Raw genomic sequence first — 19,129 nt, 5'->3', positions numbered from 1 at the left:
GTTTGCACTTGAAAAAAAAAAAAACAAAACATTCTGTTGGTTAAAAAAAAAGTGTTCTATAAATGTCTTTGAGAACAACCTGGTTGATACATTTTAAAAAATTTTCTCAGGGTCTTCTGACTACTTTATCATTTATTGAGTCAGAAATACTGAGCTCTCTGGTTAATTGTGAATTTATCTGATTTTCTTTGGATTTTATAACCTTTTGCTTTGTGTGTTTTCTAACTTTCTTCTGATGCAGACATGTAGCACAACGAGCATTTTTCTGAACTAGTGTTCTGGCTCTAAACTTTCTCCAAAATATCTGGTGGAGGCTAAGGAAGGAACTTTAAGCATATGTCAATTCCTAGTGTGTCTGTGATTCTGCTGGTTTTATGTTCTAATAGTTCTTTTATGTGATCTTTAATTTTAAAAATGTGTCTTATTTTTTCTCACTTGTATGTTACTTAATATTTCTTCTTGCTACTGTCTTGTCATACAAGAGTCAGTTCTTACAGCTCATCTTTTATTCTCAGGCTTTATTTTCTTTGATATCAAGTTACTTGCTTGTCGTATAGTACCAGTTCTGTGGCAGATTTGACAAAGTTATAGTTTTGTGCTTTGTTGAGACTTTTCTTGTTGCAAGCAATGGACATTTCATTTTTCTACATTTGAAGTAGAAGTAACTTCTGAAGAATCAGACTTTCAGTTTTCAGATTACTTTGTTGGTGGTACATGAAGACACTGTGGTGGCATTTATAGAAGAACTTCCTCTTTCATATTAAAACAACATATTTTTTGATTAATTATAATTACAATTATTAATGAGTTGATTCAGTTTCATGAACATATTTTAGATTTCAGTAATGATGCTAAATTGCTTTAGATCTAAATATAGAACAACCCTGAAAGACAAATTTATCCTTTTTTATTATTAGAGGGCCCAATTTTAGTATGTGATAGAGTTAAGATTTCAACCCTTATCTTCTAAACTTCAAATTGCATTTAATATTATTGAAATTCTATTTCAAAATGCACGTTGATTTCTGCTTCATACTAGACTTTTTCTTGAATAGGCAATGATTCAGGAAATGAGGATGCCATTGGAGGGAATGTGAGCAAATACGTAGTGTTTCCAAATGGATACTCTGGACAACCCAAGAAAGGACATCTTACCTTTGATGCTTGTTTTGAAAGCGGTAAGTGTATTAAAAACTTTTATCTTTGAGTTTGTCTGAAAAGGTTGTTTTTCTGTGATCTATTCCAGTCTGACCATTGTGATTCAGTACACTTAATTTTTCACCAGAGTAGAACAAGTTTTTGGAGAAGAGTTAATTATGAAGAAACTAGCATTAACTTGGAAGTACTGGATTTTCACTGTTCTGTATATTATGTATGTAATATGGTGTTGTTGTTTTTTAAGAAAAATGGCATTGTTTTGGAGTATTATACATTTTTATATTTTTGAATGCCTACTCTATGCTTCATGAGTTTGAGAAACAGAATTTAGTCTTTCAGAGATAGGTTTCTTTGTATTTTTCAGACAATTATTAATTGATGTTAATATAAAATGTCTCTAATTATTACCAAGGTATATTTTCATATAAACAAAAAGTAAAATATAATCATTATGATTAGAGCACATTTGAATACAAACAAAGAACAGAAGTAATAATTTCTCATAATTCAAAGTTGTGTGAATAAGCTTAGAAATACTAGATTTTCACTGATCTTTATAATTAAATATATAATATTAATATTGCTGTTTTGGAATAAGACTGACACTATTCAGCAGTGTTATATTTTTTTCTTTGATCATCTATTCTGACTGGGTGATCAAGATTTGATTGCATATTCCCATTTAACAGGAACTGGCTTTTCTTAGCTTTCTATGTCTTTACCTTCTGAATAATGCAAAGTAGATTCTCAGAATATTCTGAAATATTAACAAGAAATGTAAACATAATTGTATTTGCAAGTAACTGTTAATTTCCTTTAGGGGTGTGTGTGTGTGTGTCTGTGCGCATGCATGTGCACTGATCTATCTTTCTGGAAACATAACTCAGTGTCAATTATATGACCATTCTTTGTACCCTGAAGATTTCTGATGACAAAAAATGGAAATTTTCTTTTATGGAGTATTTTTTGTTTTATAACTCTATATTTCCTTTGCTTAATATGGCTGATGTACAAGACATCATAAACTCAATAGATTAAATGAGGAAAAGTCATTGTCTCTTGGTTTTGCAGGGCAGAATCCTGAGATCAAGAGTAGTTTCCTTCATATGTTATGTGAAATCATATGTTCAATGATTCTTCCCTTGCTTTTGGTGATTTGTTATTAATTTTCTTATTCATTGGCCTGTAGAAATATTCTGATTTTGGCTTTAATCTTAATATGATATTCTCTATGTTTCTGTATCCCTAATTTCCACTTGATGCCAATCATATTGTATTATGCATTCTTAAATGATTTCAAGCTTAAGTACTTATACAAAGACTTCAACTTCTAGTAAAGTCATAGTCTAGTACACCCGGGATAAAGGTTTCAATATATATCATTTTAAGGGAATACAACAAACTATTACTCAGTATTGCAATGCTGTTCTTTTTTCATACTTGAATAATCTTTGCATAATTAGGAGCAGTGTTTTCTACAATTCTCAAGCTTATAATTATGCCTTTTCTGATATGTACTCTTTCCTAAAAAGTATATTTTATTGCTTTTACCTTAGTCAAGGACCCAAAGTCCCTTTACAATAATACCAATATTGCAAAAGTAGAGATTTTTCTTATTTTATCAAGTGTTTTGATTTAGTTACAACCTGATATAATACATAATAAAATAAATTAAAGAATCTCTATTCCTTGGGCACAATACAGATTTTCATACCTTATCAGAATGTTTAGTGTAAGAAATTTCCCAACATGACAATATAATTTCTGAATTATTAATACCTGTTTTAGAACATGTAGACAGTTGGTGATACCAATTACATATTGTTATAATATCCAGAAACACCCTCTTACGCATGTTTTATCTGAGAGTCATTTGTTCCAATTTGGTTGACACATAAAGTTAACTGTCATAGGAGAAGTAGCAGACCGAGCCCTTCATTTGGATATGTACATAAATATACAGCATGTGGTCTGAACAATTTAATGTAAACTGACAAAAATATGGTTGTGGATTTTCTGGGGTCCAATATGAGATAGATAAACCATTTTGTAAAAACATGTAGAAAGTCTTCCTAATAGGCTCCTGAATGGCGAACAGCATTGCAACAATGTATTCCATGAAAGTATAATTTGTAACATCCTTTCCAGTAGGCTGAGGGATAATGTTAATTGTTTATTGGTGATCGCAATATGTTAGACATTTCAAATAATTTGTTTGACATACACAGATTTCATATGATATAGTTTAATTCAAGAATTTATTTTAGGCTGTTTAACACAGGATAAAAGGTTGTTTTTTCCTCTGGTCAAGTCTTGTAGCTTCATAAATTGTTGTGCTGTAAACTTAGTCTCAGGTATGTCCACTCTTCTGGCATTGTAACAGTATTGTCATCTATAAAGTTCATTTTTGAGAACTGTTAGGGTCTTTTAAGTAAAGAATCATGTAGCCTACATATAGCAATGTTTAACTTCTTCCTTTCCTATTCGTATCTATTTTCTCTTCTCTAATTGTTATAGCTAGGATTTTGAGCACTATCTCAAATATGATTGGGAAGAGTGACATCCTTGTCCCTGACTTTAGAAGCAGTTCTCTTTTCTTCTTCATTTAATGTTAGCTATAGATTTATGTATATAGCCTTTATTATTATTATTTTTAATATTTATTTATTATATATACAATATTTTGTCTGTGTGTATGCCTGTAGGTCAGAGGAGGGCACCAGACCCCATTACAGATGGTTGTGAGCCACCATGTGGTTGCTGGGAATTGAACTCAGGACCTTTGGAAGAGCAGGCAATCCTCTTAACCTCTGAGCCATCTCTTCAGCCCTAGCCTTTATTATTTTGATGTATGTTCTGTCTATTCATAAAGTCTACAGAACTTCTATCATGTAGGCATGCTGCACTTTTTTAGTGTTTTCCCAATATCAATTGAAATGATATGTGGTTTATGTCCTTATATTGATTTATATGGTATATTATATTTTTATTTGAATCTGTAGGACCAATCTTGCCTTCCTGGGATGAAGCCTGCTTGGTTTTAATATATAATCTTATTTTTATAATTTTATTTTTGAGATTTATTATATAATCACAATATTTAATCCTTTCTTTGTTCCCTCCAAACTTTCCCATATACCTCTCTTTACTCTATTTCAATGCCATGACTCTTTATTTAGTTAATTAGTATTACATGCGTATATGTGCAGTCATGTGCCTATTCCTAAATATAACCTGTTTCATCTATATAATGTTATTTGTATGTATGTTTTCAGGTCTAACCATTTGGCAGTGAACAACCTATTAAGACCACTGACTTAATTAGTGTTTTTATTGTTGTGAAGAGACACCATGACCACAGCGACTCTTATAGAGGAAAACATTTAATTGACATGGCAGCTTACAGTTTCAGAGGTTTATTTCATTATCACATGGTAGGAAGCATGGCAGTATACAGGCATATGTGGTGCTGGATGAAGAGCTGAAAGTCCTACATCTTGCAGGCAAGAAGTTGACTGACTGTCACACTGAGGGAAACTTGAGCAAAAGAGACCTCAAAGCCCATCGCTGGCACTGGGATTTGTCTCTACTGCATGTACTGGCTTTTTGGGATCCTAGTCTGAATGGATGTGCACCTTCCTAGGTCTAGATGAAGTGGGGAGGCCCTTGGACTTTCCACAGGGCAGAGTACCCTGCCCTCTCTTAGGACTGGAGTGGGAGAGGAGAGGGTGAGTGGAGGAGCAGGAGGGAAATGGGAGGAGGGGAGGAAGTGGAAATTTTGAATGCTATTATTTATAAAGCAATAAAAATAAAAAAAAGCCCATCACTGCAGTGACACACTTCTTCCAACAAGACCACACCTCCAAATAGTGCCACTTTTTTTAGGTGCTATTTTCTTTCAAACTACCAGATTCTCCTCTTTTTTGCCCAAAGTCCATATCATAATGCAAAAAAAAAAAATTAAGTCTAACATTTTATGCCCTTTTAGTCTATAATAGTCTCAACAATATTAAACCTCCAAAATTCAGTCTCTTCTGAGATTCATGCAATCTTTTAACTCTAATCCCCTGTCAAAGCAAGATCAAAAAATTGATCACATACTTCAAATATATAATGGCACAGGATATACATTATCATTCCAAATACAGGGAAGGCAACATACCTTAATCAAGATCAGAAATATATATATGTATATATATATATATATATATATATATATATATATATATATATATAACCAAATTGACCTTAAATTTATATCAACAAAGCAAAATCCATACCAATGCAAATTATTCATATCTATATCATATCCCCCTTTAAACAATATTTGGGAATAAAGAAAACACAATAATACACAGAAAAGCAGTACTTAAATCATTCTACTGCTTTCCAAAACCAAAGTTCCAAATTCCAAATGCCTTCAAGCAAATACATGATCTGACCTATCACAGTAATATCCTAGTCCCTGGTACCAATTTTTGTCTTAGTTCAGTTTCTGTTGCTGTGATGAGACACGGTAACACCAGTAATTCTTATAAAAGAAAACATTTAATTGAGGTGGCAGCCTACAGTTTCAGAGGTTCAGTCCATTCTCACATGGTGGGGGAGCATGGCAGCATGCAGGCAGACATGGTGCTGGATGAGAGTGCTAAATCTTGCAGGTAACAGGAAGTTGACTGACTGTCACACTGAGAGGAACTTGAGCATAAGAGACTACAAAGCCCACCCCCACAGTGACTCACTTCCTACAACAAGGCCACACCTTCAAATAGTGCTTCTTTCTTTTGGGGCCATTTTCTTTCAAACCACAGCAACCACATTTCCTTTTCCTACCTATTATAGGAGGTTGCTTGTTTGTTTCCTGGCCACCCAGACTCCGGAAATAATCATACAGAAACCATATTATTTAAATCACTGCTTGGCCAATCACTTAACCATATTGCTAGCTAGCTATTATGTCTAAAATTAACTCGTTTACATTCTTTTATACTTTACCAAGAGGCTTGTGGCCTATCAGTAAGGTTCCAGCTGGTAGCTTGTGTCTTTTCCCTCTGGTGGCTACTTGGAATCTCTAAACTCCGCCTCCCTTCCCCCACCATTCTGTTTAGTTTTCCCCACCTAACTCTACTATTTTGCCTTATTACAGGCCAAGGCAGTTTCTTTATTAATCAGTGGTATTCACAGCATACAGAGGAATTCCACATCACCCACTTTTCCTGAGTTGACTACTGTTTTATTTTATTTATTTATTTTTGTATAGGGTTGAGGCCTTGTAGGCTTTTCCCTGATCATTTCAGCATGTGCATTGGTTTTGTCCTTGTTGAGCTCTTATTTGGGTAATAATTATGGTGACACTTTATGGGTGTAGCTTTTGATATTATTAGGGTACACAATTTCATAGTAAACTTCCTGATATTTTGGCTTGTGCAACATTTCTGCCCCTCTTCCAGAATGTTCCCTGAGTCTTAGATGCAGAAGTATTTTGTGGATGTATCCACTGGGACTGGGATTTTATTGATTTTGGTTTTCTATAGTGGTCTTTGTTCCAAAGAAAATTTTTCTTGATGAGGGGTTGAAGGCTACACTTATTTGTGGGTATAAGGTCAGATGTTTATAGATTTTGTTAAGGATAATGTGGGTTTGGTAAATTAGTGGTTATAAGTTCTTCTCCAATAGCTGTGACTTCAGAAGTGCTGGGTAGCTAGCTAGGTTTATAGTGCTAGGCATTGCCTTCTTACAATTTTCTTAATGTCCTGAATTCTGTTTGCAAGTATTTTATTGAGAATTTTTGCCTCTATGTTCATCAGGAAGTTCATCTAGGAGAACTGTAGAGACTTAGTGTTGATTATCAAATGGGTTGCTGATGTGATCCTGTCTTGGGTATCTGACTACCAGATCATGGATAGAACTGGAATTCAGCACCAACACGACCAGTTGGAGTCAAAACCTTTATCACCATTTGGTTGCTCTGTACATTCTAGAGGTAGGACACAAAATCTGATATACTGAGGTTTATTTACTCTCTGTGGGCTGTGGTTAGAACTACAGGCCCAAGCAATCTCTGGAATCATAACAGTATAGATTCCAGTACCTCTAGTAACTATTAGAACCTAAGAAATAATAACTTCAAACTCCCAATGCTATCACTGACCACTGGAACCAAAGCTCCAGTATTCAAGTGTCCCTGTGATCACTCTAGCCAAAACCTGGGCTCTTCACTGACCTCTGAGATCATTAGAGTGTAGTGCTGGTTGCAGGGTTCTCTCTGTTCCTACACAAGCCAGAGTCCTGGTTGCCCACTATTCTCTGGTTCTCAGAAGCTGGTTGTCTGGTGGTCTCAAGGCTGACAGTATGGAAATCAGTTTAGAGTTCCCTCGAAACAGATAGAAATGGAACTACCATATGATCCAGCTATACAACTCCTGGGTATATATCCAAAGAATTCTATATCCAGTTATAAAGGTATTTGTTCATCCATGTTTATTACTGTTCAGTTGACAATATATAAGAAATGGAAACATCCTGGATCCCCATCAATTGATAAATGGATAAAGAAAATGTGGTATATGTCCACTATGGTATATCATTCAGATGCTAGAAAAATGAAATTTGCAGGTACTGAAGTTCTATTCAGTTTCCTGTGCCTATAAGTTAAAGTATACTACTTCATTTTTTTCTCTAACAGATTTAGGATATCAGGTCTGCATTTTGTGTACTGTGATTTCTAGAACTGTTGTGTTCTTCTTGCAGTCATTTACTTCAATATGCAGTTTCATACGTGTTGCTTTGGCTCTTCTTTGTGAAGGAATAGATGAGTTCTGGGTACCTCTCTTCAGTCACTTTACCTTGACGTTTTGATAAATATATACTTTGTGAAATGATTGACACATTCAAACTAATATACCCATTTCTTCACAGAAATAACCTTTGTCGTAGAACATTTAAAATCTATTCATTTACCAAAGTTCAAGTATACAATTAAGTATTTTTTATTAGTTAAAGTTAATGCAGTGTAGAGTAGCTTGTCTATTACGGTAGCATAGATGTTCTTTTCTCACAAAATATAGATGGTCTTCAGTGACTGTTTTGTTATTTGGAAATAGAACCTTTTCAGATGTATTCTGAGTAGTTGAGTGGGGCTATCTTTCAATGATTCTTGTCATAATTTTGAAAAAGAGGCTAGAGAGACACATGCATATGAATTAAGTGACCCAGTGAAGGTGGATACAGAAAATTGAGCAATGCAGATATAAGCCCAGGGATTATAAGGACTCTTGACAGCTATATTGCAGGTAGAGTGGATTTATTACAGGTGATAAGAAAATCCATTATCTGGCTATATTCTCCAAAAAGGCCCAGAGGAGTTTTCTTTTACAACAGCAAAGTAATAATAAACCAGTAGAGTGGACACTAATATCATTGCGAAATTCATGGATATCTATTTTTGTAGACCAAACCTGGTAATAGAAGTTTTCCATGAAACAAAATATCAAAAAATAAAATAAGATTCCATATGAACATTTCTATTTTTATGACATTAGTTACCCTTTCCTCCTAATTGTGATGTGTTATTAACTCTCCAATGAATCATCGTAGAGAGTTCCAATGTCCTCAGATGTGTTAGCTAGTACATTAAATATTTGGTTCATGTCAGTGATCCCTTATCACATTATGCTCCTATCCCAGTCTAGTATCTTTGGAATCTATTTACCATTGCATGTTTCCTTTGCTTTTAGTGTTACAAATTGCTCAGATCCTATAGACTATTTTGGTCAAATTTTGAAAAATTTGAGGGTTTTGAGATATTTCCTTATGTAGTAGTGTCTTGCCTAATGTATTACAAAACCTGACTCAAACTGATGGTGTAAAGTATTCCACTTACTATTTCTGAATACTTATGGGGCTAGAGAGATGGCTCTTCAATTAAGAGCACTGGTTGCTTTTCTAGAGAACCAGGATTCAATCTCCCAGAATCCACATGATGGCCCACAAATGTTTCTAATTTCATTTCAGAGGGTCTATGCCTTCTTCTGCTCTTCTTGGGTACCATGCACATATATGGTGAATGGACATGCATAAAGGCAATGCATCCATGCTCATAGAATAAAGTAATGCATGTTAAAAATAAAATAGTGACCTAAAATCATAGGTTTATTATGCTATTGGGTTTGGTGGGTCTAGTGTTCAAAAAGAGCATAGCAGAAGATATGGGTTGTGCAATATTACTTTAGCTATGTAAAGATGTGTTAAATTTGTTTATGCTGCATTTACATAATTATGTAAAGATGTATTACATCTTTCTTACCTTGCCTTCCTAAATCACCTGTAGATCTAATAAAAAACTGAATAGCCACTAGGTAGGTAGTGAGGGATAGGTGAGCTTAGTGAGCAGAGAGAATAAGCAGGAAGAGGAATCTAGGCCAGACACAACAAGAAGAGAGAAAGAGCGAGAAAAAGAGGGAGATATCTGGGGCCCACCAGGCAGCTGCCAGCCAGGCAGATTGGAGTAGTACATACCACTAAGCAGTCAGTGTAGCTTTTCACACTGTTATTCAACATTATTTGATCTCTTTGTATTACTCATACTAAGTTTAAAAAAGAAGGGAAGTTTAGAAGTTTTATTTGAACAAAAGCTTTTATTTCTAATATCAATCCCCCCTTTATGTGACTCCTGGGGGCTTCTGTGTTTAAGATAATTGAATAAGCATGTGGGGAACAAGAGAAGAAAATAGGGGAGGGACAAATATTGCATGTTTCCTCTGTTATGAAGAATCTTGATTAAAAATATTTTCTATGGAAGCAGGAAGGAGACCATTTCTGGGGTTCATAAGAAACCACTGGAAGGCAGGGACGAGGAGGTTCATGAAGAATGAGTATGGGCGAAGTACAGTGATACAAAAATATAATGAAACCCACTTTTGTACGCAAACTGAAAATTTTGATAAACAAAGAAGAGTAAGTACACTTGAGTTTTTCCTATTTGAAAACAAACAAACAAACAAACAGGTAAAAAAAACCAAGGCAAAACGTAGATAAAGAGAAGCAGGTTAATTTAAGTTATAAGAGATAGTGGGATAGGCATAAAGTGAGGCTGAGCATTCATAACTAATAATAGGTCTTTGTGACATATTCCGGGAGCTGGTTGGTGGCCCAAAAGAGAGCCTGATACAATTTTGTCTTTGCTTCATAGTGTTTAGGACCTCAGTACAGAAAACATTTAGCTGGAGATGATTAAAAGTCTCAGATCTAGGAATATTAGAAGACATAGTCTCTCAAATATCTAGTACTTGATATCAAATATCAGTACTGGAGCACTGTACATGTAGCTTATCCCTGTGAGTTGGATTCTTCACAGTGTGTTGAGATGGGGTAACTGGACTTTATACACAACACCACTGGAATACAGAATGTTTTATGCAATAGTTGCAAGCTTATGATAACTGCCCAGTATGTATTAATATTAAACAAGATATGGGCAAAGATAATTCTCCAGCTTCAGCAGGTGAGACATATGGGAAAACACGTAAGCACATTATTAATGTTTGGACTGTTGTAATAAAAATACCATAGATTGTGTATATTAAATAATAAACATTGGTTTCTTACAGATCTGGAGATTAGAAAATCTTAGGTAGAGGCACTGGCAAATTCAGTGTTTACTAATGGTCTCTGTTTTAGCTCTTCAGTGTGTTTCCAATATTATAAACAAAAGGGTAGAGAGCTCTGGGAGGTTCCTTGAATATGAGCACTAATTCTGTCATCAGGGCTTCACCTTTATGGTCTAACAGTTCCTTAAAGACCCTGTACCCTAAGACTGTCACTTTCCAGTTAGTGACTTTTTGTAGGGGAAAGACACAAATATTAAGTGAATAATATAGACTCTAAGGTAGAAGAGAATCACTATCCTAGGCAACTCCCACTAGTTTTAGATATAGTTATTATGTTCCAGACCTTTCTATGTTATGTGCTTTAGGCTATCAAGACCTATCAAGCTTAGAATAATATTTGGGGTACTTGTCCTCTTTTTAAAATTGTGGTTGCCTTTTAATCAATGGCTGTCCAAATCAGCAACTGCAACTCTGCCACTGTCAGCAGTGGTTAGGTTGCAAAAGCAGCAGCCTGAGGGAATTCCCTGTGGCCCGGACTTTTTCAAAGCTACAAAGGAATTTAACTAAATCTCTGTCCTTCTAAAGAACTCAAGATTCAAAGATTAAGGTGGAATTCTGCTCCTCAGGATGGTTGAATAACAAGTAGTCACCTCCTCTCCTTTACCTCACGCTGCACCTTGCTTCCTTTTAAAAACCCTTCTCCACTTGGCTCCTCCCTGCCACTTCCTGTCAGCTAGTTGCTGACTCAGCCTCTTGACAGCAGGTGAATTTTATTTAATCAAACATATCTTTGCATCATTAAACAAATGTTCCAGAGAGTAAACAAAAGTAACATACCTAAAAATATAGTCTACACGTATTAGTTAATGTTCCATATGGCTTTGACAAGGAGAACAGTAAGTTTGGAAAAAGGTGACCTAGATTTGAGTTCTATCTTAAGTACTTTATCTTAGGGATTACTTGATCTATACATTTAAAAATGGAAAAGTTTCCTTCCAAAGACTTAAAAAAATGACTAGGTATACTTACCATTTGAAAATGTATAGGTATTTAATACTTTTGTTCTTTTTTCCTTTTCATTGCCTCACTTGTATATTCATTGTACTAACCCTGTCAGATGTATAGCTACTAAAGTTCTTTTTCCGATTCTGTAGAGTGCCTCCTGAAATGGTGTCCTTTGCTGTATTACAAGGTCCCATTTATCAATTACTGGTCTTATGCCTGTGCTTACAGAATTTTGTTCAGTCTTTTTTGGTGCTTATAAACTGTAGTGTACAGAGTCAGGGTATCTCTTGTCTTATGTTGAGATCTATATGGAGATCAGCTTTGTGCCAGGTAAAAGCCAAGGATATCATTCCATTCTACTTTGAGATTTCGTCTTACCTCAGTCATCATGTCTAATATAAACAACTGACAACAAATGTCGGCATGGGCCCTAGGAAAGGAGAACACTTAATCTCTGTTGATGGGGTTGCAAACTGGTGCAGCCACTATGAAAGCAGTGTGAACATCCATCAAAAAGCTTCAAATGGATCTACCATATCGTCCAGCTGTACAACTCTTAGATATATATCCAAAGGACTCTGTATCTATATGTGCTCATCCATATTCATTGGTTTTCTACTCAAAGTAGGTAGGGAATGGATGTTCATAAACTGATGAGTAGATAATGAAACTATGATACATTTACATGATAGAATGTTATTAAGTTGTTCAGAATAAAGAAGCTATAATTTTTTGGGTAATTGACTGAAGCTGTAAATAATCATAATGAGTGAGGAAACCCAGACCTAGAAAGACAAATGTCACATGCATCTTTTACTTATATGTGCTTAAATTGAAATAGTCATGAAAATCAGAAAACTCATGAGGGGCCAAAAGGGATTCTTTCAAGAGAGGGGAGAGTGAATGTAGGTAACAGAGGAAGGAATGGGCAGTGATGGAGCAAGAAATACTAATGGATGGAGAATAGGTAGGGCAGGGGAATGATAACTAATAGAAGACCTTTGAAAAATTTGTAATGAATCCCTGCTTATGTAGAAGCCCTTAAAATAGATTTGTATACTTACATAAGAGGAGTTTAAGTGGAGTTACCTTATTATAGTGGGACAATGCTTCTCATAGACACCAAATGCTTTCAAGTAAAAAGTCCGTCTCTAGAAATTGGTTATCTTGTTGGTCAGTGGGACTCAGAGGCTCCCAAACTTTATAGAATATTGCCATTGGTCTTGTCTACCCTCTAGAATTTGATGCTAAGACCCAATTACTGAGGACGCCATCTACTTGAATCGTGAAACATGGAATATTAAGCTGGTATAGACTGAGAAGCTTAATACCTACTGGCTAATTTTCATAGTGTTGGAAGGTACTGTTCATTCTACTCCTTGTCCTCACAGAAATGAGTATCTTTTATACAAAGTAAATTATTTAAAATTTAAATAGTATTCTAATTTATTCTTTGAAATTTTCATACTACTATTTATTTTGATTATATTCACCCCCAACTCCTCCAATATCTGTTCACCTCCTTATCCACATACCTTAACTCACTCTCTCTCTCTCTCTCTCTCTCTCTCTCTCTTTCTCTCTCTCTTTCACTCTGACTCTTTCTATCTCCTCTCTCCCATCAATTCTAGTTTAGGTTGACTGACTATGCCAGGACATGGAGCATGCCCTGGAGTGTAGTTTATATACTAAGCAACACTTCATGGAACAAAACTGACCTTCCTTCTCTGAGCAGCAATCAAATGCCAATAACTCGTCAGGTAGGGATGGGACTTGCTACACATTTTTTTGGATTTAAAAGTGTATTACACTTTTGACCATGGCAGTATCTTTGGCATAGATTCTTTTAAGGAGTATGATAGAATCTTGCTTTCTAAATCTTTATTAATCTACCAGCTAGGATTTATGTCTTAGTATTCTAGGCTATCCTCAAAATCACACTAATCCTTTTGCATTCTGAATTGTCATATTATAAGGCATGAACCACCATACTTGGTTCAAATAATGTTTCTTAAAGATACTTGAATCAGCTAAGTCATGAAGGGTTGGTAAGAAAATTTTAGCTACAGCTTGTAATAAGGATTAACTTGGCTCTCATGCTATCATACAGAATACGAATACTGGAGAAGTATTTGTGTTTCCTGAGAAAGAAAAACTACAAATAGTTTAGAAATGGGGAATATTTTGAGAATAAGAGTTCAATAAAATTGTGATTAAATACACTTCCTTTTACTTCAAAATTTATTTCATAGTTCATATATATTTCATATAATCTCTTATTCATTTTCCAAAGAAATGAGTAATATTACATATTTAAACAAAATATCATATATTGCCTTTCACATGTCCACATTCTTAAGCTGTTTTCTTATAGATATGCTTGATTTCTTCTTTACAACCTTACTTTGTATCAGAGCTTTCCTGAACTTTCCTGACTAAATTTTATTGCTGCACCATTTTGCTAATCTAATGTTTGGTCCTTACCAATGTCTTAAACTCTTGCCCCTATTAGTTTTCTCATTGTGGTGACCGAAGGAGGAAATATTCAGCAGTCCTTTCTTATTTCTTTCTTCTTAGAACTAGATGACTGATTCTAATATTTCACTACTTCTTTGGCCTTATCATTTTTGTCCGAAACAAGACTCTATAAGTGATTTCTTCTTTCTTTGTAGCATCTTATCAATTAACCTCTTAGATTTTGCCCATTTTTTTAGGTCCATTCTCCAAAATGCCATCAAAGTTAAATGAAAAGTATCTCATTTTATTATTAGTTGCTTAAAATCTGTCACAGCGCTTTATTGTCTGAGGGATAACATCTGAATGCTTTCATATAATGGCTGCTTTAATTTAAGATCCACTAAAATTTTCCTTCTTGTTAGTATACTTCATGCCAAGGCAGCACATATTATAAATCCATAGCTCTTTCAGAGAAGAAGATAGAAATTTAGTAGAAAAAGGAGCATGGTAATAGTATATAGAGGTGTTTTTCATCTTTCCTACATACCATATTTGAGAAATTTTTAGAACTTTGAGTAGTTTTGTTAATTATGAAACCATAGACCAGTTGTTTGATTCTATTCTTTTGTTTGTTGACTCATGGCCAGAACGCCAGACTTCTAATAGCAGAGATTTCATTTGTTAGAATACAGACTTCCTTACTGAATTTTGAGTAGATAAATACAGTTATGGGGTTTATTTGTTTGTTTTATTTTCTGATTGCTCTACCACCTCTTTGAGGAGCAAGTAATGCATATTATTCCCAAACAACTTCCTCTAAGAATGCTTTCATTTTCTATTGTATCATTTTTTTTCCATTTTTTTATTGAGAAAAGGAGAAACAAACAAACAAACAACAACAACAAAAAAAAAACAAGTTTCCACCTCCTCCCAGCCTCCCATTTCCCTCCGCCTCCTCCCACCCTTCTCCCCCTCCCCCCAATCCTCTCCCCCTCCCTCTCCAGTCCAAAGAGCAGTCAGGGTTCCCTGCCCTGTGGTAAGTCCTAGGTCCTCCCCTCTCCGTCCATTTCTAGGAAGGTGAACATCCAATAGGCTCCCACAAAGCCAGCACATTACATAGTTTCAAAACCCCGTGCCATTGTCCTTGGCTTCTCATCAGCCCTCATTGTTCGCCATGCTCAGAGAGTCCAGTTTTATCCCATGCTTTTTCAGTCACAGTCCAGCTGGCCTTGGTGAGCTCCCAATAGATCAGCTCCACTGTCTCAGTGGGTGGGTGCTCCCCTCGTGGTCCCGACTTCTTTGCTCATGTTCTCCCTCCTTCTGCTCCTCATTGGGACCTTGGGAGCTCAGTCCAGTGCTCCAGTGTGGGTCTCTGTCTCTATCTCCATCCATCACCAGATGAAGATTCTATGATGATATGCAAGATATTTGTCAGTATTGCTATAGGATAGGGTCATTTCAGGTTCCCTATCCTCAGCTGCCCAAGGAACTAACTGGGGACCTTGGCTTGGGCATCTGGGAGCCACTCTAGGTTCAAGTCTCTTGCCAACTCTAAGGTGGCTCCCTTAACTAAGAATTGTGCTTCCGTGCTCCCCTATCCAACCTTCCTTTATCCCAATCCTCCTTTTCCCCCAAGTTCCCCCCATTCTCCCCTTCTCCCTTTTCTCTCCCCATCTCCCCTTACCCCCATCCCACCCCACCCCCAAGATCTCAATTTTCTCCCCGGCAATTTTGTCTACTTCCCATAGCCAAGAGGACAACTATATGTTTTTCCTTTGGTTCACCTTCTTACTTAGCTTCTTTGGGATCACCAATTGTAGACTCCGTGACCCTTGTTTATGGCTAGAAACCAATTATGAGTGAGTACATCCCATATTCATCTTTTTGGGTTTGGGTTACCTCACTCAGGATAGTGTTTTCTATTTCCATCCATTTGCATGCAAAATTTGAGAAGTCATTGTTTTTTACCGCAGCGTAGTACTCTAATGTGTAGATATTCCACACTTTCTTCATCCATTCTTCCATTGAAGGACATCTAGGTTGTTTCCAGGTTCTGGCTATTACAAATAATACTGCTATGAACATAGTTGAACAAATGCTTTTGTCATATGATAGGGCATCTCTTGGGTATATTCCCAGGAGTGGTATTGCTGGGTCCAGGGGTAGGTTGATCCCGAATTTCCTGAGAAACCGAAACACCGATTTCCAAAGTGGTTGCACAAGATTGCATTCCCACCAGCAATGGATGAGGGTACCCCTTCCTCCACAGCCTCTCCAGCAAAGGCTATCATTGGAGTTTTTTATTTTAGCCATTCTGACAGGTGTAAGATGATATCTCAAAGTTGTTTCGATTTGCATTTCCCTGATCGCTAAGGAGGTTGAGCATGACCTTAAGTGTCTTTTGGCCATTTGAACTTCCTCTGCTGAGAATTCTCTGTTCAGTATTGTATCATTTTTGAACCTAAAGACCACAGGGGGGACAAGACAGATAAATGTGAATTGCATTTAATTTAACTCCACTTATATACATTTTTGAATAATCTGAGACACTGCTTTAAAAGATACTTTCAAAACCCCCTTCCTATGCACTAGTATTCAGACTACAGCAAGGACTACATTTGACTAAATATGTTTTGTTGAGTTTGTTTGTAGCCCATTTCTTTCCAATGAGTATTTAAGTAGTTTATGTATGTGATATAGTCTAGTCACAATTTTTCAAGATGATAACCAGAAAGATGATAATTTTCAATTATAATTGACTTTTTATTATGTTCTTCTGCTTCTTCCCACTTTCAAATAAGGTTTTAAAAATTACATTAATTAGTAAAACCAGGATGTTGCCTTTGCTTTTGTTCTTCATGTTCCATAAAATAGTCACAGTTTGATAATGAACTTTAGTTTTAATTTTTAAGGCTTTTAATTAAGAAATCCTTATAAAAGATGGGTGGTTACAATTTTCAGTTGACTAGAGATCTGAAGATATGGTAATATATTATGCTCATCATTTGATAATTACATTTTCCAGGTTTCCTATGTTGGCTCACTTCTGACTGGTTTCAGCTAATGAGAGGTTTTCACAAAGACTGAATCAGGTCATAATAATGGAAGAATGTTGGCTATTTCTTATTTATTTATTTATTTCATCAAATCTATTTTGATCATATTCTTTCCCCTCTCTAGCTCTTATCAGATCTTCTCTACCTCCTTACCCACCCAAATTCATATTCCCTCTCTTTCTCTCTTTCTAAAGCAAAAGGAAGCAAAAATGAAAACCAATTCAAAACAAAAACAAAAGACTAGTAAAACCAGAGAGAGACAGAGACAGAGAGAGATTGATAGAGGGATAGAGAGAAAGAGAGAGACAGACAGACAGAGAGACAGAGGAGTAAAGAAAGGAAAAGTAAATGAAAACTAAACAAAAAATCACCACCAAATAATGGAGGCTAAATACTCTATGCCTTGGAGCCTGCCTATAGCATGGTTGACATGTCCAATATCATTTCATTAGAGAATATCTTTTTTTTTTCTCCTTTCCCAGCAGGTAATAATGTAAGCTTCTTGATTAGGGGTGTCCACTACCTCCTTTCATTGGTTTCTGTCATAGCCTCTGTGAGTCCATATGTGTATTAGTTCTGTTGTGTCTGGAAGATACTGTTTCCTTTTATTCATCCACCACCTCTGGCTCTTAAAATTTTTCTGCTTGTCCTTCTACATAGATCCTTGAGTTTTGACAGGAGGAGTTTTGTAAAGACATCTCATTTAAGACTGAGTACTCTAAATCACTCTAAACATTGTCCAGTTGTGTTTCTCTGTGTTAATTACCATTGGCTGAAAGAAGATGCTTCTCTTATGAGGGGTGAGTGATGCACTGATCTATGTATAGCAATGTGTCATTATGAGTCCTTTTATTGCTGTGTTCCTTTTACAGGATACTAGTAAAAGGCTTTCCTTTAGAGCCCATGACCTATTTATTCTCAGGTTTTTGGCCACTTCAGCAGGGTCAGGTAGGGATGCGACTTTCATGGAGTGGACCTTAAATCCAATTTCAAAAGTATTTGGTTACTCTGGTAACATTTGTGGAACTATTGTGCCAGTATATCATACATCGTATCTCTGCTGTAGGTCACAGGGATTCTAACTGGGTGATATTGATGATGGTTTTTCTCCATGGTGCGTGCCATGTACCTTCCAGCACCTGAATACAGTGGTGGGTAAAGCATCTAGTTGACATCTGCTTAATTTCTTCATGTTGAGTGACATCTGATTGTGGAGAATAACCAATAATCTTGTCAATAGACCATGATGTTTTTTTTTTTGAAGGGGGATTGACAAATAACAAAGATATAACCCATTCTTGGCACTAGAAGTTTTATTTGGTGGCATTCTAGTTGGGGTGTTGTCTTCTCCATTATAAGGTGACTTCATTTAAACTTCCTTTCATATATGTATATATTTTAGCACACTTCTTGTACAGAAGGTTTCCATTTGGATTTTCAAAAGTCTTTTAGTGTCTCTCCACATATATTCTCCTTTACCTATTTTCCCATCACTGACCACATTTAATCTTCATCTTCTAGGTTCTTTTTTATCTTTTTATAAAATTATTCTTTTCTCCTTGATAGAAACACAAATATGGACAGCTTAAAAGCTTATGTTTGCATGTAAGAGAAAACATACAATATTTGTCTTTTTGGTTCTGAAATACCCCACTTAGGATGATTGCTTACAGTTTCGCTTACCTCTATATTTCTCAATTTCATTTTTTGTAAAATATCCTACTGCATAATGTATCATATTTTAATTTTATGTTCATCAATAGACTGTTAGATAGGCTGTTTCCAATTTCTGGCTATTATAAACAAAGCAGAAATGTACATAGATAAGCAAATATCTTTGTAATA

The 19,129-nt window shown here is 35.6% G+C and overlaps 1 protein-coding gene across 1 annotated transcript in view; it reads left to right on the top strand.

Moving 5' to 3' along the window:
- Agbl4 (AGBL carboxypeptidase 4) overlaps positions 1-19,129 on the top strand; it is a 1,095,236-nt gene that overhangs the window by 56,069 nt on the left and 1,020,038 nt on the right. The window contains exon 2 of the mRNA XM_041652936.1: positions 1,056-1,178. Within this exon, the coding sequence (XP_041508870.1) occupies positions 1,056-1,178 (123 nt within the window). The remainder of the gene's footprint in view (positions 1-1,055; positions 1,179-19,129) is intronic.

Source organism: Microtus oregoni, unplaced genomic scaffold (genome assembly GCF_018167655.1).
Source record: "Microtus oregoni isolate MIOR12 unplaced genomic scaffold, Mior012 000005F_ref0000423, whole genome shotgun sequence".
NCBI lineage: Eukaryota > Metazoa > Chordata > Mammalia > Rodentia > Cricetidae > Microtus > Microtus oregoni.
Note: the sequence above shows the minus strand (reverse complement) of the source record. Positions and strands in the feature narration are given on the sequence as shown.